This window comes from Carassius carassius, chromosome 31, assembly GCF_963082965.1.
Source record: "Carassius carassius chromosome 31, fCarCar2.1, whole genome shotgun sequence".
Classification (NCBI taxonomy): domain Eukaryota; kingdom Metazoa; phylum Chordata; class Actinopteri; order Cypriniformes; family Cyprinidae; genus Carassius; species Carassius carassius.
In genome coordinates this window covers 27142857-27170327 of record NC_081785.1, presented here as the reverse complement: position 1 = coordinate 27170327, position 27471 = coordinate 27142857, and the positions used below count along the sequence as shown (strand labels likewise).

The window sequence follows — 27471 nt, the reverse complement described above, 5'->3', positions numbered from 1 at the left end:
GTTCACAAAAAAAAGAAAAAAAACTTCTATCGGCATCGATAGCCTTATGGGCAACAAACAGCGTCGTTGTATTACGGAACGTCCCGACTCCAGGCCCTTTCCCAATCTCACTCCCCTTTCTCTCTCCCCATTTCGCTTCCTGTCAGTTATGATCTGTCCTATCGTAAAAAATAAATAAATAAATAAACAAAAATAAACATTTACCCATGTGTTTTGGATATTTTCTTCCCATTAAATCTGAAACAACACTTAAAAAAATGAGAGCCAAATAATCCAAAATCTCAAAATTGACTAGTGTACTGTATAATAATAAAACAAAACTTTAATTTATTGTAGATGAAAAAGCTGAGCATGTCTTTCTTTTGATTTTAGGGTGAAATCTCCAAAAGCTGCAATATTTCTCAAGACTAACCCACAAGCTGACACAAGTGTTTACATCGGTTTTAGTTTAAAGGCCATTTTAATCAAAAATGAGATGTCTCTTTTCACCCTTTTGAAATGTTGTAACTGTAGTAGTTGATTTTGAAACTATTATTGTGTTTAGACCTGAATGTGTCATTTTTCGTGCTTTTGTAAGTGGTTGTAAATTTCTGTTCAAGATTAACCACTCTAACCACTCACCCCTTTTACTGTCTTTGTTTTTTATAATGCTGCTCCCACTCCTGTCTGAAACAGTGGTGCGGACCCCTGCCAAGAACATCCGTGTTTACAACCCCACCACAAACACCCTGAATGTGCGCTGGGAGCCGGCCACCGGAGATGTGCTGCAGTACCGCGTCGCCTACACCCCTCTCTCTGGAACACGTTCCCCTCAGTCTGTAAGTCCTTGTCTTTAGGCTCACACCAGAGGTTGTTCAGGAAAATGTCACAACAAATGTCAGTCTCTTAACCTTTTGAGCATAACGGTCTGTTCGCAGTCTGCCCCCCTGCAACGATGTTTGTGTTTTTAATATCGTGCAACCTCGTTCTCACATGAACTTTATTGCCTGAGAGGAATTTTCGCAAAGCTCTGAAATCCATAAATGACTTTTATTGTGGTCAGATCCTTGCATAAAGAAAGCAGCTGTGGGAAATCTTGAGTCCAAACCTGTTTTATTTCAGCACTTAGGAAAACAGAGTTTAAACATTCAGTCTTACGTCTTAACAGAACTAGCTTCTTATCTGCAGCCACAAAGCTTTGTGGAATATTGTTTTGGACGCACAACCTTTTCCGTTATTATAGCCAGTTTTCCAAATTCTCTGCGCTTTCCTTTTAACCTTCGAACTATGATACATTTTTTACCTTTTCAACTGGAACCTTGAAAAACTCCAGAAGTATAATCAATCGTCCCCTGGACAGTGATGTCAGGAATGCAAAAAGATAGTGTCCCGTGTTATTAATTGGGAAGTCAGTGACCCCCTGACCTGGCGTTGTGAAGGGCAGTGAAAGGAGGTGATTGCACGACACTGTCAGCACATCATTCACTCTTGAATTGCTACAACTGCTACACTATTAACACATCAAAAGAATGTTTCCACTTCACTGGCGGAGTAAGTGATCACTAATGGTTGGGTTGGAAATCACAAACATCAGTAAGTGCAAGAGGTCATCTGTCGAAAAAGAGAGACAAACGTCTTTCTCAGGGTGTAATATATCAGAGATTTGAAACCAGCAGTTGTGCTGTGTGTGATCGTAAGAGATGAAATGTTGAATATGCATAAAGATTTTTTTTTCTTTTTTTGCCTTGTGAGATTTTCCTTAATATGTAGCACTCCTCTCAAATACAACACTGTAGTATTTGTTGTAAAACATTGTTTTCCCGAGATTTACTAAATATGACTCCGATAAGAATAAGTGGTAGACTTCGGTGAACAGTATAATTTGTAGTAAAATGTGCTCATTTAGTTGTATTTTTATTGCCTCAACTATGAACTTAATCCTTATGTAAATGAATTAACATTATATAAACAGTTACACTTTATTTTTAGGACTAATTCTCACTATGAACTAGTTGGTAATTATCATATATATTACTAGCGTATTGGCTGTTTATTACTACTTATAAAGCACATATTAATGCCTTATTCTGCATGAGCATATTTTAGATCTCTTAATCTTACCCCATACCTAAATTTAACAACTACATTAATAACTATTAATAAGCAGCAATTACTGAGGCAGAAGTCATAGTTAATAGTTAGTTAATAGTTAGAATTGGTCCTTAAACTGAAGTGTGACCAATTAAACATGGAGCAAATGTACAGTAGGTGTTCTGGCTGATGATCCTAAAATAAGCTTATTTTTGTATTAATGTATTATAATCATTAATTTTCCTTTTGATTTTATGCTCAGATGTGACCTGCGTATTCTCATTGTGAGCTTCACTTATTATTTAAAACAGTATTTAAAGTATCATAAATATCGCTAGTTAACAAAGACAGCCTGTGTGTCACTGCTGGTTAATTATTCGTTTTGTTGTTGTTGTTGTGGGTTAGGTGCTCGTTCCAGGGAACACCCACACTGCCTTGCTGGAGCAGCTGGATTCAGACACAGACTACGCTGTGAGTGTGGTGGCTCTGTATGCTGACGGCGAGGGCTCCTCTGCATCTGATAATGGGAAAACACGTGAGTCTGACTGCAGGACGTCTCTATCAGAGTTCCTTTGTTATGTGTTTGTGGCACATTCTCAGTGACATTGTCCAATGAAATGTCATCATTTTTATTTGTTATTTAATCACTTCAGATGTAAAGGTAACAGATGAAATCTCAGCAAATCTCATTTTCCAACTTAACCCAAATTATGAGGGTTGTGATTTGTTACCATATTTGTTTATATATATATATATATATATATATATATACAATTATATACAGGTACAGTATAATGATTTTGAGAGAATTTCTGTTGATGTGATTGCAGTGCCCCGTGGTGGCCCCAGGAACCTGCGTGTGTATGATCCGACCACCAGCACGCTGTCTGTCAGCTGGGAGCACGCAGAAGGACCCGTGCTGCAGTACCGCATCGTCTATGCACCCACCACTGGAGATCCCATCGAGGAGTTTGTGAGTGGTGTTGTATTTTATAGTAGTGATTATGAAGGAGAGCAGCATTATATGTTCACATCAGGTATTTAGAATCCTGATTTTATGAGCCCATGGACGTTATTTGAGTGAATGCATGCTAGAAAGCTGATCTTGTCCTGCTGTTTTTCACATAGACAAGTGTCCCTGGCAACAGAAACTCTGTCATCTTGCAAAACCTGCAGCCAGACACCCCTTACAACATCAACGTGGAGGCCATTTATCAAGATGGGCCTGGAGGAGGTCTTTCTGGAGATGGAAAAACATGTAAGGAAGGTTACACAATCACATTACAGCTTCATAGATAGATAGATAGAGATGGCTGGACGGATGGATGGATGGACGGATGGACGGATTGTTGATTGTAGCAAAAAATCTGTGCTGGAAATCAGTGTAACTGGGAAAATATGGTTGTTTTTTTTGCTTTCTGTTTTTTCATTTCCTTTCTTCTCCTTCAGTGGGTCTCCTGGAGCCTCGTAACCTGCGTGTTTCTGATGAGTGGTACACTCGTTTCCGTGTGTCCTGGGACTCTGTACCAGCACGGGTCAACGGCTATAATCTGGTTTATACCCCAGTGGGTAAGAGACAGTTCTTGATGATTTTACCATGTTGTCATAATCTGGGCATCTTGTTGTAGGTCATGCTGATACATGTTCTAGTAAGTTCTGTTCCACGTGTTGTTGCAGGCACAGATAACACCATGGAAGTGTTTGTTGGAGATGTTACTACACACATCCTGCACAACCTGCAGCCGGGCACCACCTATGACCTGAAGGTTTACGCTCAGTATGACGCAGGCGTGAGCGGCGCTCTGGTTGGACAGGGAACCACCTGTACGTGCTTGTTTCTTTGACTGATAGATTGTACAGACATGTTATGAGATTGTTTTAAAGCGCCTGCTTTAAACTGTGGAACTGCTCTAACTGTGGAATGCTGTTTGCAGTGTACCTCAATGTGACTGACCTCATCACATACAACGTTGGCTATGACTCCTTCTGCATCAGATGGACGCCTCATCGAGCCGCCACCTCTTACAGACTTAAACTCAATCCTTTCAATCGTAAGTTAATAGAATTTGAAGAGACATAAACGCTGCATTTTATTCATGTTCCACCTACAGGTGTTATACATACAGTACAAAAAATATTTAGGCCTAAATTTAGGAGTTAAGTATTTGCATTGCATATATATATATATATATATATATATATATATATATATATATATTTTTTTTTTTTTTTTTTTTTTTTTTTTTGGTGACCATTGTGCTAATGTAATGCATATTTATTAGTAATTAATAAATGAAACAGGTCAGATTTCTGTAATAGTACTAATTAATTTAATGTGTTTAAACAATAACCAGGTTTATATATTTATTAACAATAAATCAAATAAGCTTCAATCTCATACATTTTTAACTGGATATTAATTGTGAATATTGCTTGTTTCACATCAAGTCATATTTTAACCATGTTCATGCTTTACAACTGAAGAAATGCAATTGTTTTCAGAATGAACAGATTTATGCTGATTCTAAACTATTTTAATTTTTAGTATTTTAATAATATATTTTTAATAATAATTTTAATATCCTGTTAGATTTTCTTTATATTTTGAATTAGAGTTATTAATATTTTGTTTTCATTAAAAAAAATATATTTATATTTTTTATATTATGTCTTAGAGTTATAAGCTGTATGGTTTTAATTTTAGTTAATAGTTAAAATAGGTAATAACAAATTGTGCACTTATTTATTTCTTATATTTGTTTATATATTTATTGCGTCACATAAACAATATTTTTTTTATATGTTTGAAGTGAAGTGACATTGTGAAGTGAAGTGACATTCAGCCAAGTACGGTGACCCATACTCAGAATTTGTGCTCTGCATTTAACCCATCCGAAATGCACACACACAGAGCAGTGAACACACACACACACTGTGAGCACACACCCGGAGCAGTGGGCAGCCATTTATGCTGCGGCGCCCGGGGAGCAGTTGGGGGTTCAGTGCCTTGCTCAAGGGCACCTAAGTCATGGTATTGAAGGTGGAGAGAGAACTGTACATGCACTCCCCCCACCCACAATTCCTGCCGGCCCGGGACTCGAACTCACAACCTTTCGATTGGGAGTCCGACTCTCTAACCATTAGGCCACGACTTCCCACAACTTTGAAATTTAAATGCAATTCAAATACATAAATCTCAATGTTTGTATAAGCTTTCAGTTCTCTTATCTTATCATTAGCGGCTAACCGTGGGGCTCAGGAGGTCACTATCACTGCCGCTGAGAGCCAGTACTGTTTTGACGGGCTGACGCCAGATGCACTGTACAATGCCACAGTCTACACACAGACCCCCAACCAGGAGGGCCCCGGAGTCAGTGTCAAAGAGCGCACACGTAAGTCACCACGCATTCAGAAGAATTCAGTCTCACAGTTCAGTTTTACTCATGGTTTCTTTGTCTGTTCTGTAGTGGTGAAGCCCACTGTAGCCCCAACACCACCTCCAACTCCACCACCACCACCCACCATCCCCGGCGCACTCGAGGGTAAAGACACAAGATCCAAACAATGCAATCCTCTGAAACTTTTATTACACTGTAGAGCTGACTGGAATTTTAGATCCAGTAAACAAATACCCTTTAATGCACAGTTTTCACAAGAGTGGAATAACTAAAAGAACATTTGACAGGGGTGATATGATGTATTAATATCTGTGCATTACTCATTATACTTTGTTCTGTAATGCCAGTGTGCAGAGGAGCCAAGGCTGACCTGGTGTTCCTGATCGACGGCTCGTGGAGTATTGGAGATGACAGCTTCATTAAAGTCCGTCAGTTTGTCTTCAGCATGATCGGAGCGTTTGATGTCATCAGCCGTGATGGGATGCAGGTAACAGACCTGTCTGTAGTCATGTGATTGATCTGCCTGACTGTGCTGTGATTCATTTGCTCTTTTTTCTCATTCTGTGAAACAGGTGTCTTTTGTGCAGTACAGCGATGAAGCTAAAACAGAGTTCAAACTGAACACCTACCACGACAAGGGGATGGTGCTGTCCGCCCTTCAGATGGTCAGATACAGAGGAGGAAACACCAAAACGGGTTTGTAAAACATTGTTTCATGTTCCCTACCTAAATGTGTCAAAAGAAGAAACAAAATGGCTATGAAATGACGCTTTGTTTTAATGCATGTGATTGCTTTAGGTGTTGCGCTGAAGCATATCGGAGAGAAAGTGTTCACATCAGACAGTGGTATGAGGAGAAACGTTCCCAAGGTTCTGGTCGTAGTAACTGACGGACGTTCTCAAGATGAAGTGAAGAAGAGTGCTACTAAACTACAGCATGCAGGTAACACTGAGTAAAATAAACACACAAACAAACAATAACATTAAGAAATTGTTTACTGGACAGAGTACCTGTAAAGTTTTTAAAATAAAGTTCAAAACTTTTTAAGGCCTTTTTTAATACCTGCACCATACCATATGTCCATGTAGAGCAAATAAGGGCTGGAAATGGCAAAAAACAAAAACGGTCATGATATTTCTCTCAAAGGCATATTTTCGCTCCTATGTGAAAGATGATAAAGTGAAAGTAAAAGTGACGTTACATAGAGCCAAGTAATGGTGACCCATACTCGGTATTTGTGCTCTGCATTTAACCCGTCCAAAGTGCACACACACACAGCAGTGCACACACACACACACACACACACACACACCGTGAACACACAGCCGGAGCAGTGGGAAGCCATTTATGCTGCGGCGCACAGGGAGCATTTGGGGGCTCGGGTTGAAGGTGGACGAGAGCACTGTACATTAACTCCCTCCACTTACAATTCCTGCTGGACTGAGACTTGAACTTGCAACCTTTGGATTATGAGTCTGAATCTCTAACCATTAGGCCATGACTTCCCCCCATTAAGACTTTTGTTATACCATTTAAAATGTTTACGATTTTGAATGGCCTTAAATTTGATCAAACTGAATTTAAGACTCTTAGGGACTATTTAAGACTGTTTAGCATTAAGAAAATAAAGCCTTTTTGGACCATGAACTTGACTATGGCTATTCTGATTAAAATCTGTAAAATACTGTAGTATAAAGAATCATCCTGCCCAGACATCGTTGATTTATTTATTTAATTATTTATTTATTTATTTGTATTAAAAATAAGCATTAATTGCTGATCTCTTTTCTTTATGCAACATAATTGTTAACCTTTGGGTGAAATCAGACCCTGGAAAAGTTCTTGACATGGTTTGAACAGACAATGTATCTCAAATGACTTCAGACAAGTGACTCTACATGTCCTAAGGCCTCAGCGTTGTCTTTTCCTCAGGCTACAGTGTGTTTGTGGTGGGTGTCGCAGATGTGGACACCGCTGAACTCAGGAACATCGGAAGCAAGCCCAGCGAGAGACACGTCTTCATTGTTGATGACTTTGACGCATTTACTAAGATCCAAGACAACCTTATTACATTCATCTGTGAAACAGCAACATCCAGTAGGACGTCAATCTTTATAGTCTGCATTGTATTGTTCATCTTATCGCTAACATGAAAGAGTGAATTCTATTTCCTGAATTCTTTTACAGCTTGTCCTTTGATTTACCTCGATGGATTCACATCACCAGGTCAGAACCTGACTGAAGTCCATATCCGAAGACCTTCTATCATCATAGTCTTATAACACACTGTTATGCACCTTGTGATTCATGCTTTGATGAAAACTTGCAGGCTTCAGGATGCTGGAAGCTTTTAACATCACTGACAAGATGTTTGCTGGCATGAACGGCGTCTCCATGGAACCTGGCTCTTTCAACAGTTACATTGCATACAGACTCCATAAGGACGCATTTATTTCCCAGCCCACAAAGTAGGTTGAAGTGCAGTGCATGTGTTTTGCATGTTTACTGAGCTGCTCCCCTACAGACTATAATGGGAGTCAAGTGATCACAATTGTTGTAACTGTCTTCAAAAGGCTTGCAGTCTCTGATGTCTCTTTAAGGAACATTTCTTCTTGTTTGTTGTAGCAGTTTGAGTGAATGAGGTGTCAGATATTGCATAGTGTGAGCTCATAAAAAACATTCTCATGATTGACCTTCTCGAAACGGGAAGACTATATTCATACTCTGATACATTTGAGAAGAAATGTATATATTTTAAAAAGGTTTTTTTGGCCTGACATGAAGTGCAAAAGGTACGTCCAAGCAAAATCCAATGCCAGCTATTGCTTTGGAGGTAGAAAATTCATCTCATAAAAAAAGAAGGAAAAAAAAAGCTTTTTGCTATTTATAGTTGTTGCAACAGTACATTAAACTTCTTCCTTGTCTTATTAAGGATCTGTACATTGTAGTGGACAACAGCATTAGAAAGGCAGGGTTATTATCATTAACTAAAATATGAAAATTATTTTATTAATTTAAATTAAGTTAAAATATTAGATTTAAGAAGGTCAAAAGAAAATTAGAGCTGAAATAAGTTTAAGCACTAACATTCCTAACTAGAAATAGAAACTTTGAAAAACTTTGATAAAAATGACACAAGCACATAACAAAACATTCAGCTGAAATTAAGATGTTCAATTCAATTATAATGTTGAATTATGTTCATTCAATATAGTCATGAAACTATAGTAAGAACTAATAATAATAAATATACTAAAATAACTGCAGAGTTTGATAATTTAATAATTATTTTAATATAGTTTAATAATAATAATTTGTGTACTATTAATTAATTAATACAAAATGTATGGACAGTGGCAAATTGGTGTTTAACTATACCTGTATTACTCATAATTTTTTTTTTTTTTTTTTTACACAAAAGTAATGCAAATGATTACTAAATTACTAATTATGACATAAAAATCTCAGCCTTTTTTCAGATTGTTCCAATGGTGCAATTGTCAAATATGCTGGAGTGATTTTCTGTACACTCTTAGATCAAGAGGTGTACTGTGCTAAGCCTAAAGATTGGCTGTGAATGTCTCTGGCCAAAGCATGCTTGATTAATTTAACTTTAATGATTTGTATTTGTGCGTGGCCGGCAGCTTTTCAAATGGAAACATTCTGAGCACCAGAGGAGAAAAAAAAAACCTTCAGTATGTTGTCATTACTCAAGGCTGCAAGTCTGTTTGCATTTTTCTCAGAGGACACTACATGAATCTGTTCAGCACTTTTTGATTTATGTCTGGTTTCACTGCACAACATACACAATATACTGCACAACTGTATACAGCTTTTAATTATTTTCTTGTCATCAGACACATGCAATATTACCACGAAACCCATCATGTGCAGTCATATTTTGCATTATGTCATGATTTTATGAACATTAAATCTGTGGGCTGCCTGGTGAAGTTCTTTGCTTTGATAAATGAGCTGTGTTTTTCTTTGAAGGGAAATCCATCCAGATGGTCTTTCTTCTTCCTACACTCTGATTCTCCTCTTCCGTCTTCTTCCCGACACTGGCAAGGATGCGTTTGATATTTGGCAAATAACAAATAAGAACAACAACCCTGAGGTCGGGCTCACCATTGACCGTAAGGAACATGTTCATCTTCCATGTCTCCTGTGTGTGTGTTTGTATGTGTGTGCATGCAGTAAACTTTGTGGTATCTGCTAAAACTTATTTAGAAACAGAAACCCTCTAAATAGCTTCCAGATTTCAGGCTTGCGGTGATTTATAGCAGTAATTATTCAGAAATGCTTAATCAGCCCTTTTAGAGCATCAAGGTCAGATTTAGATGGAAATCCTTTGTTTGGTTGTTGGTGTATTTATTTATTTTTGTCATTTTTGTCCTGGCATTCAGTGCATTGCCATTTGTAAGTGTGTGTTTTGTTCTCAGCCTCCAGTAGAAGCATCTCATTCTACAATAAGGACTCCAGAGGTGAAATTCAGAGAGTCTCCTTTGATAACGACCAAGTGAAGAAAGTTTTCCACGGCAGTTTCCACAAGGTAGAATGATTTTTTACTTCGGTTGACTACTTGGCCGTTTAAAATTGCTCTTAAAAATAAAGGTTCCAAAAGGGGGTTTTCACTTTGATGCTGTAGAACAACCACTTTATCTTGATCTTCTTATCTTGTCTCGTAAATATGAATCGGCTGATGGATTTGAACTTGGGAGCAATCTTTTAGAAATATTAAATAACTCTTGGCTGATAAATTCAAAATACGTTTCCAATTAATGACACGGTTTTATTTCTTGGAGCTCAATGAAAGATTTGCCACTTCTGATTTTGCCTTTGGCTTTAAATTGAGATGTTTAACTGCCCATATGGTGCACGTTGAGTTTTCTCCTATACACCCACCAGCCATCATTCTAGCTGCAGGTTTGTGCAAGAGCAGCTCCTCACTGCTCATGGTGATGTGGTTCATGAGAGTTGGAAACATCAATTATTACTATTGAACATGTTGTAAAAGAGGACATTAATGATGTTATTTTTATATAAAGGGTTTTGCTTTCTCAGAGATTATTCTAAGCCCAGTGCACACGCCGTAGTCTCTTTAAAGCTAAACATGTCGGCATTTTGTCATGTGTGTGCCAACAGACCACAGACATAGTTTAATTGCTGATGCCAAAAACGCCTTACAACCAGGAGGCTGTAATTTATACTGGCTGGGATTTGGCAGTTTTGGTCTAGTAAGTGCATATTGGCAAATCGGATTTCTAGATGTGCTAATTTAACAACCACACATGAAAGATTTTCCCAGTCTGTGTGGGAAATTTGAAAGCACAGCTTGGGTGAATCTCACGAAGACCACTGAAAAGTCAAAGAAAAATAATTATGATGCTTAAAGAAAATGAAGCCTTTTTCCACCCAATGTTCATTACTGTAATAGTAAAAATGTATTATTTAAATTGTAAAGCATTTAACCCTCCTATTAACTTTGGGGTCAATTTGACCCCAGTCAATATTTAACGTCTGTAAATACATTATTAAAAAAAATTGTTTTCTTCAGATTTAATGAATTTTCCTAATTTAATGGGGATAACTCTGTAAACATAAAATTAACCTGCTGATATTTTTTCAATGTCCTGTACACATTTTGTAGCATCGGTGTTCCTTGGGGTCAATTTGACCCCAGGCTCTTTTAGCTGTATAAAACATAAGAAATATAAAAATTTCACACACATTTGTTTTGGTTGTTTTATTGAGGTCACTATAACATGTTATAATTATATAATGTTCATTATAATTTTACATATTCAATATTATATTAAAAATACTTCCCTCTGTTTTAGGGCTCTAACCTAACATAACCGTTTCTGAAGTAGTTCACATGACATGGGACATAATTCTCATGAGAACTTTTATGTTTCCCGTGCCGTAGGGTAGGGGAAAACATCATTTTTGCGAGAACTTTGATATTTCCTGTGCTGTGGGGAGGGGAAAACCTAATTCTCATGGTTTACCAAACAAAGGGGAGGAGCAAACATTATAAAAGCTTGAACAGAAGCATTCTTAACCATTTCTGTGTGCTCTCTATGTTCTCCATCTCTGACATTTGAAAATTACATCTAAGCAAAGATTTTCTGTCAATGAGATTTTGAGATTTTGACAGTGAAATTGACAGAGGAGAATGTGTCTGAGACCGATGATAATATTGAGGACCCTGATTATGAGGCATCCTCCTAAGACGAGAATGAGACTCCTAATGTTGACCCTCCTGTTGTCTCCAAACCACCCACAAACCCATTACCTTCCAAAAATGGAAAGTTATCATGGTCCCACTCACCACCTGAACAACAGGGTAGACTTAGTGCTGCTAATGTCATCAAAATGGTTCCAGGGCCCACTAGATATGCTGTCAGCCATGTCCAAGATATAAAATCAGCATTTCATCTTTTTATCACACCATCAATTGAAAATAATGTACTTGAAATGACAAACTTAGAGGGTAGGCGTGAGTATGGGGATGGTTGGAAAGACTTCGATGTGACTGACTTGAAAGCCTACATTGGGTTGCTCATTTTAGCAGGAGTCTACAAGGCAAAAGGAGACGCAACAGCAAGCCTTTGGAATGCTGACACTGGAAGGGCAAAATGCAATATGCCCCTGAGGGGGCACATCTTGTAGCTTTTGGTCTCTCAACCGAGGTTGTTGAGATCATCCAGAACTCCCTCCATGAGGAAACTGTACACCTTGAGGTGGAAACCTTTCACCTACTGGTGCGAAGACTGCCAGCACGACCCAGTTATTTGCCCAGTTGGGACAGTTCTGGAGTTCCTGCAGGCCCTTCTCTCTGCAGGTTTGACCCACTCTACCCTGAGGGTCTACGTGGCGGCCATAACAGTCTACTGCGCCCCTCTTGGTGGCCATTCAGTGGGCAGACACCCTCTGGTTACATGTTTCCTCTGCGGTGCACTGAGGCTGAGGCCTTCGGCCAGAAGAAGTGGTTGATCAGGATGCTATCCTAAAACCTTGAGTCCTGATCTCCCCATACCATTGGGAGTCAAGGCTCACTTGAACCGAAGTATGGCAGCCTCCAAGGCCTTCTTGTCAGGTGTGTCTATACAGGAAATCTGCAACGCAGCTGGAAGGTCCACGCCCCTCACATTCATCAGATTTTATGGTTTAGATCTGCGAGCCACTCACGGCTCTTCTTTCTCTTCCCTTAATTGTGCTCCTTGTATACGAACTAGGCAGGGACTTGCAAGTCTGGCGGCGTGGGCATTCTCGTTCCCATAGCGTTTTGGATCCAGCTAGAGTTCCTGAAGGGGAACGTCCCAGGTTACGTATGTAACCATGGTTCGCTGAAGGGAACGAGGCGCTGCGTCTCAAAGCCATACTTCCGGCATCCCTGCCAGAGTTTGCTTCATTCCTAGAAGCTGACGCTCATTCCACCTCAAATTCTTTTATAGCTTCCTGGTCACTACGTCACCCGCCTATGACGTCACGCTATGATTTCACATATTATTCAGAGCTGGTCACGCTAAAGGGCGTTACCATAGTGTTTCGGACGCAGCGTCTCATTCCCTTCGGGGAACCATGGTTACATACGTAACCTAGGACGTTTTTCTTGGGGCCCACACATTATGTATGTTGCAATCCTTGATAACAAAAAAGACTGTTATGTGTTCCTTACTGATGTTTTGATTGTGATTATGTTCTGTTTAAAAATAAAATCCTTCTAAATGTTTGAAATTGTGTTTGTTTTTCCCGGGGTCAAATTGACCCCAAACATAACTCGTGTTACTATCCTTGATAAAATAAATATTTTTTTCTTTTCAAATGTTATGGATTACAAAAATCTATACTTAGAAATATTATAAAACAAATAAAACACCAAATATATATATATACTTTTCAAATTTTAGGTCAATCAGTAAGATTTTATGGTAATTTGTAAATGTTTCCATAGTCGTGCAATGGGTATTCTGGATGTATAAGGGGTGGGGAGGGGGGTGGTGGGTGGATGTCAACTTAAAAGGCTTTTTAAGTAGTCAACAAAGACATAAATTACCTGAGACACAAACCTTTGTAAAAAAAAAAAAATCATATTCTTGAGGTTTAAATTACTGGGTAACAGATGTTATCAGATTTGAGGGTAACAGGAGGGTTAAACATCATATTTTTGGAACATAATTATATTTGTATTTTAATGTAAAAAATATAATTACTGTATTATAATAATGTAATTGAATCATTGCGTGATAATAATAGCCATTTTTAATTTCTTTTGATTGCTTTCTTGAGATTAACCCATTGACATCATTACAATGACAAAGTGATGTCAAATTAGTCTGGATTGTAACTGCGTGCAGATTTTTGGTCCAGGCTTCATTAAAAAGTATAATTTGCCACTGTTGCCTACTGTATGTTCAGCAACCACTTGCATTGCAGGAGACGTGAACAAAGAACAGCAATTCTGAGCTAAGGTGGTGATTAGCTGACCACCTTGGTTACAAGATTACAGACTGGTTACATGAAAAGGAAATCTTTTGGGTTAAACAAGCCTACCATGCTTTGGAGAGTTGAAAAAGTTGAAAGACTTTTCTCTTTCTTCCCTCTTAGGTTTGTTTGTGCTTATTAGGGCAAGCATCACTACTGCAATTGCTCAAATTTTGGGTTATGAATTTAAACCAACCCTAACCATAAATATTAAACTGCACTGTTCACCCCATTATGCACCATTTCCACTACAGACTTAAATGATACTTCATATCATGCAGTTTATGTATTTTTAAGTAACTGGACTTATCGACAATCTTTAAAATGAACCAAAAACTCCCACAGACTTGGAGGAACATGAGACTAGAATATCATAGACACTTTGCACCCTAGCATCAAGGTGGAGAGTTTTGCATGGGAAATCTTATTGAGTGAAACTTGTGAAATCTGTCAGGATTATCGGAAATTCAATAAACATAATATTGCGTAAAGGAAATGAGGCGTATTTGATTCCTTGTTTTGCTTAAATGTCATTGTACAGAATCTTACCACTGCCAATTCAGATGAACACACCAGGCCCGATGGATTTGTAATTGATATTTTTTGTAGTAGTTAATAACAACCTACAAGCCATTATTATTGGAATTAAAAGTGTCAACAAAAGTGTGTACACTGTGCCATTATTATGTTTAACAAGACTGCTTCGAGATCCTAGGGAAAAGAAATCAGCAGTAAAGTGGATTCTGTGGTCAGCCACACAATAACACACAGAACACTGGCCCTTTCTTCATTTCATTTCCTTTCTTTTATTAAATCCCAGAGATTATAAATTTAGTAGCCAAAATCAAGCCATGAATAAAAGCTTTCCGAGTTAGATTAGACGGTCATGTCATGTGAATGGTTTGGCAGCACTGTTCACATGAAGCTTGTGTGAGACAAGACTCATAATTGCTTTTTAGTGTTAACCCCTGAGGTCTAATGGTATTTTTGGGGCCTGGAGAAGTTTTGTCATGCCCTGACATTTGTGCTTTTTTCAGTTTCTTATACACATCAAAATGGCTAAAGTCTAATCTCACTGTAATCAGCACATACTGGGCTATAATAATATGTGAGCAGCATGCATGTACATGATTGTGTTTTTGAGAAAAAAAATGTTATGTGTGGTTAGTGAAAAACTAAAAATACACATACAGAAGACTGGTTCCCGGGACTTTTGAGAACTGGATCTTGTAGCCTAGAATTTTTTCTTTCTAAATTATGTGAAAATCATCTTGTTTACTCACTCACAGAAAACAATATATTGATTTAAATTTTCTAAGACACTTTTTGTTTGTAAAAGTCATATGCGAGTAGGCGTCAACTATCATGAATATCATTGTGATTTACACCTGAGAAGACAAAGGCCCGCATAATGAGCTGCACAATGAGCCATTCAGTCAGGTTTGTGACTGAGAGGGAAGAGTTGTAAGAAAGAATGTAAGGACAAAATAAATGTATATAATGTTATGTTTGCAGTTTATTTAGAATATATTTAATTATCCCACAACATAATTTAATATTCACTTGCTAGTGCAGTTAAACAGTTTATTAGGAACAATCAAAGGTGACTTTCAAAGTTTTTTTTTTATTGCTCCAGTCACACAATCCTTAAGAAATCCTTTTAACAATCAGATTTTCTACAAAACAATTATCATTATAATTATTATTATTATTAATATTGAAAAGAGCTGAGAATATTTTTTTCAGGGTTTTTTGGGATAAATTGAAAGAACAGCATTGTTTGTTACATTTACATTTATTTGTTACATTTATACTATTTACATCAAACTTTTGAATGGCAGTGTATATTGTTATTGAAACTTCATAATGTTTCACTTGATTATACGTTTAGTCAGGAATTATAGTTCAGAAAAAGTCTAACTAGTAAAATGTTTACGCGTTAATCGACTCCAAAGGGTTAATGACACGTTTCTAAATGAAGATCACCGCAGACCAAGGCTGCATATAGTGCACCCTGTTTGTTTTCTTTATTTTGGAACTGCACAAAGTTTTGTTGTATTTTGCGTGTATACAAATAAAAGCAGACCCTTTACAGATTCGATTTACGTGTTGCTCTTATCTGTACAATTAAAACTGAAAGTGTCATTTTACTTTTTTTCAGTGTTATCAGGAGAAGATGCCACAAAATGTGTATCCACTTCAATTGACTCCAGAGGGTTAATGCTCGGACGGGACAGAGCAAAGCCAGGGCTGGGTCTGCCTCCTCTGGGGGCAGCACTTGCAGGTTCACCACTTGGTCTTTGAAGAGTGTAGTGGGCACCTTGAGCACGTAGCCGTGGGGGGGCCTTAGGATTACCTGTGAGTCAGCCGGCATTAACTCTAGGCACGAATCGTCGACCAAAAATGCATGCAGGTCCCCTATCCTCTTGATGGAGGCCAGTGCAAGCAGGAGCAGAGTTTTCAATCAAAGAAATTTAGCTCAACTGAATGCAAAGGCTCGAATGGGCCCTGGTGTAGTGGTTTTAGCACTAGAGTCAGGTCCCAAGAGGGTATAGAGGGGGGTCAGGAAGGATTTAACCTTCTGGCCCCTCTAAGGAACCTGATGATGAGGTTGCAGATGGTGCTTTCGCCGAAGTGATGGTGTTCAATACCTTTTGGGGTAGACATGGAGTTTCCAAAGGTCTGGACGTGAGTGCCAAATGGTGCCCCGTCTCTGAGTCAGTAGTTTCTATCTCAGAGGAATCGGCCAAGGAGGGGCTGTTGCGAGGAGCACTAGTTCGGGGAACCAGTTCTGAGTGGGCCAATACGGCGCGACTAGCAAGACTTGCTCCTCGTCCTCCTTGACTTTGCACAGGTTCTGTGCGAGAAGGCTAACTGGGGAAAAGGCATATTTATATAGGCATATAGGCCCCGCGGCCAGCTGTGTGCCAGTGTGTCTGTGCTGAGTGTTCCCTCGGTCAAGGAGTAGAACAACTGGCAGTGAGAGGTTTCTGGAGAAACAAACAGGTCTACTTGAGTGGCTTCAAAATGTCTCCAAATCAGCTGGACCGTCTGGGGATGGAGTCGCCATTCTCACAAGAACATTGCTCATCGTCTGTACAGTTCAGCTGGCCCGGAATGTGAACAGCACGAAGTGACCTCAAAACCTTACCTCAGAACCTCAGAACTCCATTCGGACCAGCACGTGCTTGCCTTATAAGCACCCTTTTGAGACGGTTCAAGGCAAGACACACTGCTAACAACTCTAGGCAACTGATGTGCAACTGCAGCTGCGGGCCTGTCCAAACTCCTGAGATTGCATGCCTATTGTATGTGGCCCCCCCAGCCGGTGGTGGAAGCATCCTTGTAAACCACAGCATGCCTGGAGATCTGTCCTAGGAGCACCCCTGTTCGGAGGAACTTAAGATCTGAGACCCGGTTAGTGCTGCGCTTCCATGCCCACCTCGGGACTTGGCATTAAAGCCAGTGCTGGAGCGGTCTCACATGTAACAGGCCAAGCAGTGTTAGTGTCGCTGCGGCCATCATATGCCCCAGGAGCCTCTGAAAGAGTTTCAATGGGACCGCTGTCCTGACCTCAAATGTATTCAAGCAGGCTAGCACCGACTGCACATGTTCCTCTGTGAGGTGCGCCGTCTGTTCGACCGAATCCAACTCCATACCGAGAAAAGAGAACCTCTGCATCGGGGACACCCGAAGGTCCAACAGTCCCTGTGCTCGCACAACTGGTTTCAAGACTGTGCTATAATAAGCCAATCATCATAATGCAAACACCTAACTCTCTGAGGTGAGCCAGAGTTCCCTCGTGACCTGTAGAAACCGGTAGACAGGAACAGCCCGAAGAGCAGGACTTTGTAATGATATGAACACCCCTCGAATGTGTGTTCTGTGGCATGGAAGGATCGACACATGAAAGTACACATCCTTCAGCTTGATCGCTGCAAACCAATCTTGGGGAAAGATGCGTTTCTGCATCAACATCTTGAACGGTAACTGATGAAGGGCCCAGTTCAAGACTCACAGATCCAAGATTGGCTGTAACCCACCACCTTTCTTGGGTACAATAAAGTAAGGGCATCCTCCTCAAGTAGGACTGCGATCTCTGCCCACAGATTAGGAGCATCGGCTACAGTGAAGCGGATGCCACTAAATGCTGGGGGGACGCTGAGCGAACTGAATCACATAGCCGAGGCTGATGACCCTCTCGGTGGCCTGGGAAAGCATAGCTGCCATCTCTATATCATTCAGGCTTTGCCACCGTCCCGGAGGGATGTCGATCTCACAATGCTGAGAGCGACATCTGGTTGGGGGGAGGTCCACTGGATACCGCTGGTATGCTCATTGAAGAGGGCCCAGTGTGTTCCGTGGGTTCCGTGTTACTGAGGGTTGGTTCCCTGAGGGGTTTGCCACCACTGGAACCCTCAAACGGCCTGCCCTACTGCTGGAAGTGGTTCTCGTCTATCAGCCACCAGAAAAAGCCCAAGATCACGGCATCAGCAACGGGACTCCGCCCCCTTCGAGGTAGCAGAGCCTGGTTCGCAGCTCTGAGATGGTCATCTTCCCGCAGTGGGAACATGACTCATCCCCCTCAGCGTGTTTAATGCCCAGACACGTGAGGCAGTGATTGTGACCATCACCATCACGGTGTCAGGTAACGGCCGCATCCAAAGATCTCAACCGTCTGGCTGAGGCCAGTCTAAAAAGATGCTCAGGACAGTTGACAGAACGCTGTTGCTTGTCGTCACGTCACGCGTATAATTTTCACGTTATTAAGCCTTGCCACTGTCTAATTTAACCATTTAAAAGACTTTAAAGCATTCAAACACAAGACACGGAAAAGCTGAACTGAGTAGCTGGTAACTCGAGCGCTGTGCACGCGGAGAGAGAGCCGCGTCTCACAGACAGCAACACTGAACCGAGCTCTCCTTTGCAAAGTTCCCCCTGCACCTGAACAAAAACAATTTGTTTAAAAATTGTTTAAAAACAAACTGTTTAAAACAATTCGCAGTTTAAACAAACAGAAAAGGATGTGTAAGAGCCCACTTCAGCACCGCAGTGTTCTGGTGTTCAGGGCTCACGCAGAGAGAGGCGTCTCAAAACACTTGAACACCGAATTTGTCTGTATTTGCTATTGTACCGACAAATACATACAAAATATGTGAAAATACCCATTTTGGATAGTATGTTCGAAAACACTGTTGGTTATGTCTTCAGTGAAAGTAAACCGTTGAGAAAAAAAATCGTATGTGTATTATGTTGGATGCATTCATTGTCTCTTAAAGTGACCGCGCCTAATTTAGCTAGCTAGCTTTAAAAGCTTTTAGCTTTTTTTTTTTTTTCGGAATTGCTAATGCAACCTTTTCACACCAAAGACTGAACAAAATTAGTCACAAACTCACATCAAAACGAAACAATGTAATACACGCGTTGCCTCGGCAGCGCACGTCTTTTTCTTTCTTTCTTTTTTTTTTTGCCACTCAGTCACAAAAACAACATCAATCTCCTCAGAGAAAGATGAATGCTGCAGCGAGCTCTGCCTCAGAGGGCGAAGAAACCACAGCGCGGGCTTCCAGGCCTCGAGAACGAGCTCTAGATCTAGTGAACACAGGTGGAGATAGGACGAGCCGTCTCCAACCCGTTTGCCAGAAATCATTATTTTGAGAAAATCACCTTGTCCAAAATTAAGATCTTAGCAATGGATATAACTAATCAAAAATTAAGTTTTACTATATTTACTGTAGGAAATTTACAAAATATCTTCATGGAACATGATGATTTTTGGCATAAAGGAAATATCAATAATTTTGACCCATAAAGTGTATTTTTAGCTATTGCTACAAATATACCCCAGCGACTTAAGACTGGCTTTGTGGTCCAGGGTCAAAAATGTAAATTTACTAATTTACTAATTAATGAATTCATAGATGGCCAGCCAAGCGTGCAACTGGAGGGCGACAGATATAAAGAAAGTCTAACAGGATATAGGGGAAGACTAGAGCAGAGCAAAATGAAACCACATGGTGGGCATATTCAGACAGCCACAGTAGCCAGAACTGGAGGTTTCGAGAGAGTGTTCACCAAACAAGCGAATGAGATGAAAACATTTCAGTTTTTCTGTCTGTTATGACACTTACCCATTTATCAAAAAAGGTCTCCCTGCGTATATTTTTAGAATTGATAACTATTGCATTCTCAGCTTCCCATGAGCTTTTGAACACACTATTTGGTTAAGCTTCTAAAACGTTCCATCTAAAGCCAGAACTTCAGACCCCTTCTCCTTGTGTGAAGCCAAAAGCTGGTTGCCAAAGATGTTGACGGTGTTGTGGTAAGAAATATGACCTTCCCTATGGAGTACTGTTCTACAAAGAATGAATATCAGATGTATGGGCTGGTCAGACTTCTTGACTGAAAAAAGAAACTGCTCAAGTCAGGGGAATGAGCGCATTACACGGTCACCCGCAAAATGACATAATAGCAACATGTGGTGATGCTACATAAAGAAAACGTTGTATTCCCTCAAAAAAAAAAAAAAAAGGATGGAAAAAGCATTTTGGTGGTTGCTTCCGAGTCCGTTGGTGAATGCAATGGGGGAAATAACAGTTGGTAAACCAGTTAATATTATCTGCTGACATAAAGATTCGTATTTGTGTTTGGCGACTGGCATGTCTTTACATAATGAACTAATTAAACTCATTATAGTTGGATAGAAACTGTTATTGGAAGAATTGAGAGCATAACTCTAAACATAGTTTACAGGCCATAGGGTTAATGTTCTCAGGGATCATTGGAAAGGTTTTGGAAAGGATGGTTTTTGCAAATTTTTGTCAATCTGGAAGTTTTGTGAATCCCTTTCATGAAGATTTATGAAGCAAGCAAAGATGTCCAGAGTAGTGAGTAATAATTAACTGATGCTTGGATTGCACCACTGAGGTATTCGCACTAATGCCGTTTTATTTTTGCAGCTTCACATTTCTGTTTCACCGAAAAATGTCAAACTCAACATTGACTGCCAAGAGGTGGCTGAGAAAGAGATCAAAGAGGCCAGCAACATATCCACAGATGGCTATGAAGTCCTCGGAAAAATGGCAAAGGCTGGAGGGTCAAGGAAGCAGTCAGCAACAGTAAGTAAAGATTACTCTTTCCCTTAAATACACCAAAAGATTTAAACACACACTAAATGATTGATCTAAGGATTCTACCCTGCCGTTCCCGTTGTCCCCTCATACTCAATTAAGTGCATGTCCTCCCACCCATTCAAGCCTGAACGGATTTGATTCTGTCTGTTTTGTTTTTCAACACACTTTTGGGTACATGCGAACATGTTTTTTTTATTTTCGAGTCCCAGCGCTCAATGCAAGCCATCTGTAACATCCGTTTGTGTTCCATTTTTCTCTCCCTCAGTTCCAGCTCCAGATGTTTGATATTGTCTGCAGTTTGGGCTGGACAAGTCGAGACAAATGTTGTGATATTCCAGCAATGGTAAGTAGGAATTGTATGTAGATTGTCTTCTTACGGGGTGGGTTTTCTGACTCTTTCGAAGTTTTGTCTACTGTTCAGTCAGTACGTTGAAAGCTTTTAGTGAAAGCACACTTAACCCCTGCTAAGAAAATGTCATTGAGTTTTGCAGACTTCAGAAGATGCTTGTAATCAGAGAAGGGACACTAAATACAGCTGTCAAGCTTTTGAGCAATTCCCAGTTTTCACGGCCATTTCCCTTTTCCTCAGTGTTTCTTTAGGGAGTCCCTTTGTAGCAATATGTCTCTGTCTTGTTCTAAAGCACTGAAAGGGCTCTCAGTTCAAGGTCCATCTTTCTCAAATGACATAACGCATCAACACATGTTTTGGATTATATTAATGATGAGTAAATCAACACATAACATCAGGTCAGACTATGGACTGTGTATTATATTATGTTTATATAGATGAAAAATACAAATAAAACAGTGTAATTTAGCATAATTTAAAAATCACAAAGATGTACACAAAATTGCTGAATTTAAATGAACACTTACATTACAAAGTGTTTAATCAAAAGTCAGAAAGTAAGGTTCCCCAACAATTGACTCTAATAAAATTTGACCTTTAAATTAACGATAATATGGTAAATATAGTAAAAACAGGATAATATGGAAACAATAACTGGACTAAAAATCAAAAGATTATATACATTTTATACATTTCTAGTAAATAACAAGAAATAACAAGGAACATTAACAAGGAACATTAACCCATATGCCTTTACAAACGTTGAAACATGTGGATTTTTGTTTTCCTTTAGCATTTGTCTTCACATGAATTAAAGAGCTTAGCCAAACCCGCTCATTAGAAGGGAGTGTGCACATACCTTTGGCCATGAAGAGTAGCTGAAGGGCAGGTAGACGTGTTCCTTCTGTGGCCAGTGCAGCATTTTGTTTTTTATCTTTATTGAAACATACTTGATGCTGTAAAACAATCTGTAAAAAAACAAAAACAAACAAAATTGGCAACTGTATGTATACTTCAATACACAAAACACACGTCGCTGCAATAATGCAATAGACATTAATTTAACAACATAAGATGAAACATAAAACCCATAAAAAAACTAAAAAGAAACATTTATTTCACTGAAAAACAGCAACGACAGTATTTCACGGTAAAAGTTAATTATATGTCCTATTAGATCTACAGTATTACAGTTATCACTGTATACAGTAAGGCAACTAATTAACAGGTTTAATCTTTGAAATGACATCATCATTCCAGCTGTTTTTAATATTGTAGTTCTTTTCTCTTTTTTTTAAACTGTCGAGTCTTTAACATTTTCAGGAGGTTTGATTTGTATCTTTATTTTTGTAGCGAGACGAAGCCAAATGTCCCGCTCTTCCTCACTCCTGCACCTGTGCTCAGGACAGCATTGGTCCTCCAGGCCCCGCGGGCCCTCAGGTAAGATCATTAGAGTCCCATGACATTTCCCAAGTCTCTGAAGTCATTGTACTACCGCTGCAAATCTAGCTTCTCATGATGAGGATGAAAAGGTCCAGAGTTCAGGGACGGTGGGATATTTTCCCCTAAAGCCCCAGTGCTGTAATTTCAGTTCTGCTCTTTGCATTAAGCACAGGACTATGATTATGGGGGCTCTTCTCTCCACACTGTTATGCATGGATTGAACATCTGGAGTTTAGCGATGGTTAACAGCACAGAGTGAGCTAATGACTAGAGACTTACTCGTGGACATTAGGAGATACGCTTAAAAGTCAGGAAGCAGAAGTGAAGACTGTTAGGCAAACTGTTAGGTGTGAACTTGAAAACATCACTCTCTTTATAGACTTTTGACAGTTTGTCTTATAAAATAACAAATCCTCTGAAATTCTTTTCTTTGTTCCTTGTGTTTCCAGGGCAGCCCTGGTACAAAAGGCCCACGAGGTGAGAGAGGAGAGTCTGGCCCCAGGGTAAGCTTATCTTCCTACTCTATCTCTAGTTTCTAAATGACCTGCTGAAGAATGATAAATGGTCAGATAGTGAAGTAGACGTTGAACAGGTTCCTCCATCGATACCATCAAGAAACCATTTCACTCAGCACTTTTTCCTAGAGTGCTGAAACTGGGTAATTTAACAGGATTTAAACCTGATCATTGCAATTGCAGGGTTCAATGGGCCCACGTGGGGAGCAGGGTCAACCTGGACAAATGGGACCACCAGGCCCACAGGGCCCTAATGGATTGTCTATTCCTGGTGCACCAGTAAGTAAATCACGCAACTCTGTCCATTCCCATCTGTAAAATGTTAGTATTGCCGCTCATAGAATTGAATTAGTAAATATTAAGACCTTTCTTGAGTCTGAAACAGGGTTTGAAATAGTGTTGGTATTGTTCACTAAAACTCAAACTATTAAAAGAGTTTAAGTTAATTAAAATGAAGCTGAAATAAAGTAAAATAAAATAAAATATAAACGTTAGATTAAATTAAAAATGAATAAACTTAACCGGTAATTATAAAAGCTGCTTTGGCAACTAACTGAAATAAAATAAGTTTAAGTACTAGAATTGCTAACTTGAAAAACTGAAAAAAATAAATAACATTTGAACTCAAATGAAAACTTTAAAAGACAGTAGAAAAATAAAAGCTAATTCAAGCAAAAATATTAATAAATGATATATAAGTATATAAATAATACTGATATAACACTATTTGAAAATCAGTAGGTGTTTACATTTTAAGAAAATGTTCTCAGAAGGTCAACATATAATTTTTCCTAACTGAAAATGCACAATGTTCTAAAAATACGCCAGGGTTTTTATAGACTGATTTGAATGTCAGATGAACACATTTAGGACGGGTCAGGCATTGAATGTGTTTAAAACTGGGTATGTTTCATGTATGTCTTTTATATGTTATGTTATATTTCTCTCATTTTTGTTGTGTTCATCTTCTATGGGACATTAAAATCTTACTCCTGTCTGGCTACAGTACTGCATAGTGTTGCTGTAATTTATGACTAAAAGACTCGGACCCGTTTATTTAACGGGTCCAGCACTTACTCGCCCCCTTACCCCTCATCCACATATGGCTGAGATGTAAATTCCATTCAATTTCATGTAACAGAGGATTGAGTTGAAAGCTTGCTTCATTTCTTCCATTTACAGGGGCGGCCCGGACCTAAGGGAGACCCCGGAGACCCAGGTTTATCTGGACAGCGGGTAAGTGCCTTTTTGTTTGAGCTGTTTTTAAGTGCTTCGTGTGTTGTATTGGATCCTGGCAGGTCCGTGCAGTGTGGGATCAGAAGATTTAATGTGTTTATCAGATAAATGACTTTATGATTACATTCAAGCTTAAAAAACAATCGGCGAAAACAACCCACATCCTCACAAGCAGTCAGATTTACAGCAGGGTAACAAAACAGAGTGGAATGATTGCTAACACCTTCATCATGACGTAATTTTATTTTTGACTTCCAAAAGAAATACACAGATAGAAGCACAAATGTCTGTACTTATTTCTGTACAGGATGAAGGCACATTTACTTTGCAAGACGTTTATTTGTACATGTATTCATATGGTTTAGAAAAACCTTCCCTTTCTTCCATGGAAAGGTTGAATTTAGTCATATCCTGAGAATATTTGAAATCGCTCAGCTTTGATCCATGAACCACCGGTGTGACGAATGAAATTAAGTATTTTTCCTTCTTTCAAGGGCCCGATTGGCGCTCCAGGTCCACTCGGCCCTGTTGGACCTTCTGGAGCAAGGGTAAGATTGAAGATTTTAAAGTACACCTTGAACTGGTTTGAAAGTGCATGTTTTCAGTTTTAGCATTATCATCTGACTTGTCTCTTCTGTTTTGTCAGACATATTCAGGGGGTTGTGTTAGGCCCATCTCAAGGGCATCCTTAAATGTTCTCCAGATTGAATGAATATTTGCTAATGCTATAAGTTAAAGATCTTGTACAGTTCATAATGGTATATGTTTTTGTTCAGGGTCCACCAGGAAATGAAGGCCCGTCTGGACCAAGAGGTCCATCGGGACCAATGGTATGTAATGTGCAAGCTTTTGAATCTGATGAGTGTGAGACTTGAAAAAGTAAAAAAAAATTCAGCAATATAGCACGTGCATCAAATTTTCTCTTCTTCTTTTATAACAGATCACATTTCTTTCACAAATACAGTGAATTACAAGGACTTATAATATAATGGAATTATATCCGATTACAGACACACACATACACTCACACACACAAATTAATTATATAATTTAGTAATATAATGCAAAGACATTTACTTTTTTTATTATTGCTTGAATGTCTAACTGCTTTTTGAGGTAACACTTATTTTAAAGTGACATAGTTGCACACATTACTTGTTGTAATAACAACCAAACCCAAGCTTTAACCATATAGTAAGTACTTAATATTATTCAGTACTCATTTGTGTAATTATACTATAACAGCATCACCTTAAAATTAAGTGTAAGCATTTTTGGAGCCACTGGAATTAGGAATTTAAATGTGTGTATGGTTTTTACCACAACTATCCAAGCTGTCATGTCTAATAGGACATGTGCTGTTCATAAGGCTAATTATAGTTTACTTGAAGTAAATGTTGACATAAAAAAGTTAGTTCCAAAGGAAAATTTAGTTTAGCTTGATGTACTTAATCAACACACACACACACACACACACACACACACACACACACACACACACACACACACACACACACACACACACACACACACACACACACATATAAATATATAAATATATAAATATATAAATATATAAATATATATATAAATATATATATATATAAATATATAAAATATGACAATTACAAAATGCACACAATTACTAAGACTATAAAATAAAATTATATTAAAACAAAACTAGAAAATCTAAAAAAAAAAAACAAACAAAAAAAACAATAATAATTATACTATGAATAAAAACTTAAAAGTTTAACTTAAAAGTATCTCAGTAATACTAAAATAACACTGCTGTTTATTTCAAGGCGACCTTGCTGCTGGTTCTCTATGTTAGTGATTATGAATGAGCTGGTATTGTGAGTTCAGGCTATTTTTCAGTAACTAAATGGCAATTATAATTAATATGAGTAATGCTTAATGAGATGAATATGTTTAGGGACCACCAGGATCACCTGGAATGCCAGGAATTACAGGAAAACCAGGGAAACCTGGAGACACTGGCATGGCCGTATGTACATTTGGCTCATTCTAAATATTTTGTTCTAAAGATATTTATATAAATTAATGCATGTACAACTTTCGCTTGTGTGCCAATCAACCTAACCATACATATGGTCACAAGCTATAGGCGATTTGAGTGATTTCTGACTCATCTTTTCTCATCTGTCAATCCCAGGGACCTGTTGGCATGAAAGGAGAGAAGGGTGAAAGGGTATGTGTCGCTTTCATACAATTTGCATTTTAAGTCATGCATTGTACACCCTAGCAAATGCTAACAATACCTTAGCAACCACTCTGCAATGCCCTAGTAGTAACCATGAAGAACACTCTTGCATGAAGAACTGCACAGCAACTCCTAATAAAATCCCAGCAACCACCTAGCAATGCTTTTGCTTGAGCAAGAACAGTCTGGATTATTGTATTTTCTGTTTTCCAGGGAGACACTGCGTCACAGAATATGATGCGCTCTGTAGCAAGACAAGTCTGTGAACAATTAGTCAGCAGTAAGGCACTTCAAAATAATAACAAAAAATAACAAAATATTCCAGCCACGGCTGTATCAAGTTTTGTTCATGTTAAAACAGAAAATGTTTCATTTGCTTGTAGGACAAATGAGTAGAATTGATATGATGCTAAACCAGATCCCCAGTAACTACAGGAGTAATAGTCCTGGTCCTTCTGGACCTCCGGGCCCACCTGGCGACCAGGGACCCCGTGGAGAGCAAGGTCAGCCCGGACCCAACGGGTTCCCAGGAAATCCAGGTTTACCTGGGTCTCCAGGAGAAAGAGGTATGCAGTTACCTCACATGGAAAGAAGTCTTTTCAAGATGGCAAAA

The 27471-nt window shown here is 39.0% G+C and overlaps 1 protein-coding gene across 4 annotated transcripts in view; it reads left to right on the top strand.

The window, feature by feature from the left end:
- The window catches only part of LOC132111818 (collagen alpha-1(XII) chain-like), a 73758-nt gene that overhangs the window by 36760 nt on the left and 9527 nt on the right, over positions 1-27471 (top strand). For all 4 annotated transcript variants that reach the window (XM_059519429.1, XM_059519427.1, XM_059519430.1 and 1 more), the window contains 29 exons: positions 676-818; positions 2476-2605; positions 2901-3043; positions 3199-3328; positions 3520-3639; positions 3748-3894; positions 4005-4121; positions 5310-5462; positions 5538-5612; positions 5816-5955; positions 6041-6164; positions 6267-6410; positions 7401-7565; positions 7656-7694; positions 7798-7936; positions 9462-9604; positions 9911-10020; positions 20918-21076; positions 21357-21434; positions 22794-22880; positions 23333-23386; positions 23582-23677; positions 24581-24634; positions 25129-25182; positions 25411-25464; positions 26571-26642; positions 26811-26846; positions 27072-27138; positions 27242-27424. In XM_059519429.1, coding sequence (XP_059375412.1) covers positions 676-818; positions 2476-2605; positions 2901-3043; positions 3199-3328; positions 3520-3639; positions 3748-3894; positions 4005-4121; positions 5310-5462; positions 5538-5612; positions 5816-5955; positions 6041-6164; positions 6267-6410; positions 7401-7565; positions 7656-7694; positions 7798-7936; positions 9462-9604; positions 9911-10020; positions 20918-21076; positions 21357-21434; positions 22794-22880; positions 23333-23386; positions 23582-23677; positions 24581-24634; positions 25129-25182; positions 25411-25464; positions 26571-26642; positions 26811-26846; positions 27072-27138; positions 27242-27424 — 3156 coding nt within the window. The remainder of the gene's footprint in view (positions 1-675; positions 819-2475; positions 2606-2900; positions 3044-3198; positions 3329-3519; positions 3640-3747; positions 3895-4004; positions 4122-5309; positions 5463-5537; positions 5613-5815; positions 5956-6040; positions 6165-6266; positions 6411-7400; positions 7566-7655; positions 7695-7797; positions 7937-9461; positions 9605-9910; positions 10021-20917; positions 21077-21356; positions 21435-22793; positions 22881-23332; positions 23387-23581; positions 23678-24580; positions 24635-25128; positions 25183-25410; positions 25465-26570; positions 26643-26810; positions 26847-27071; positions 27139-27241; positions 27425-27471) is intronic.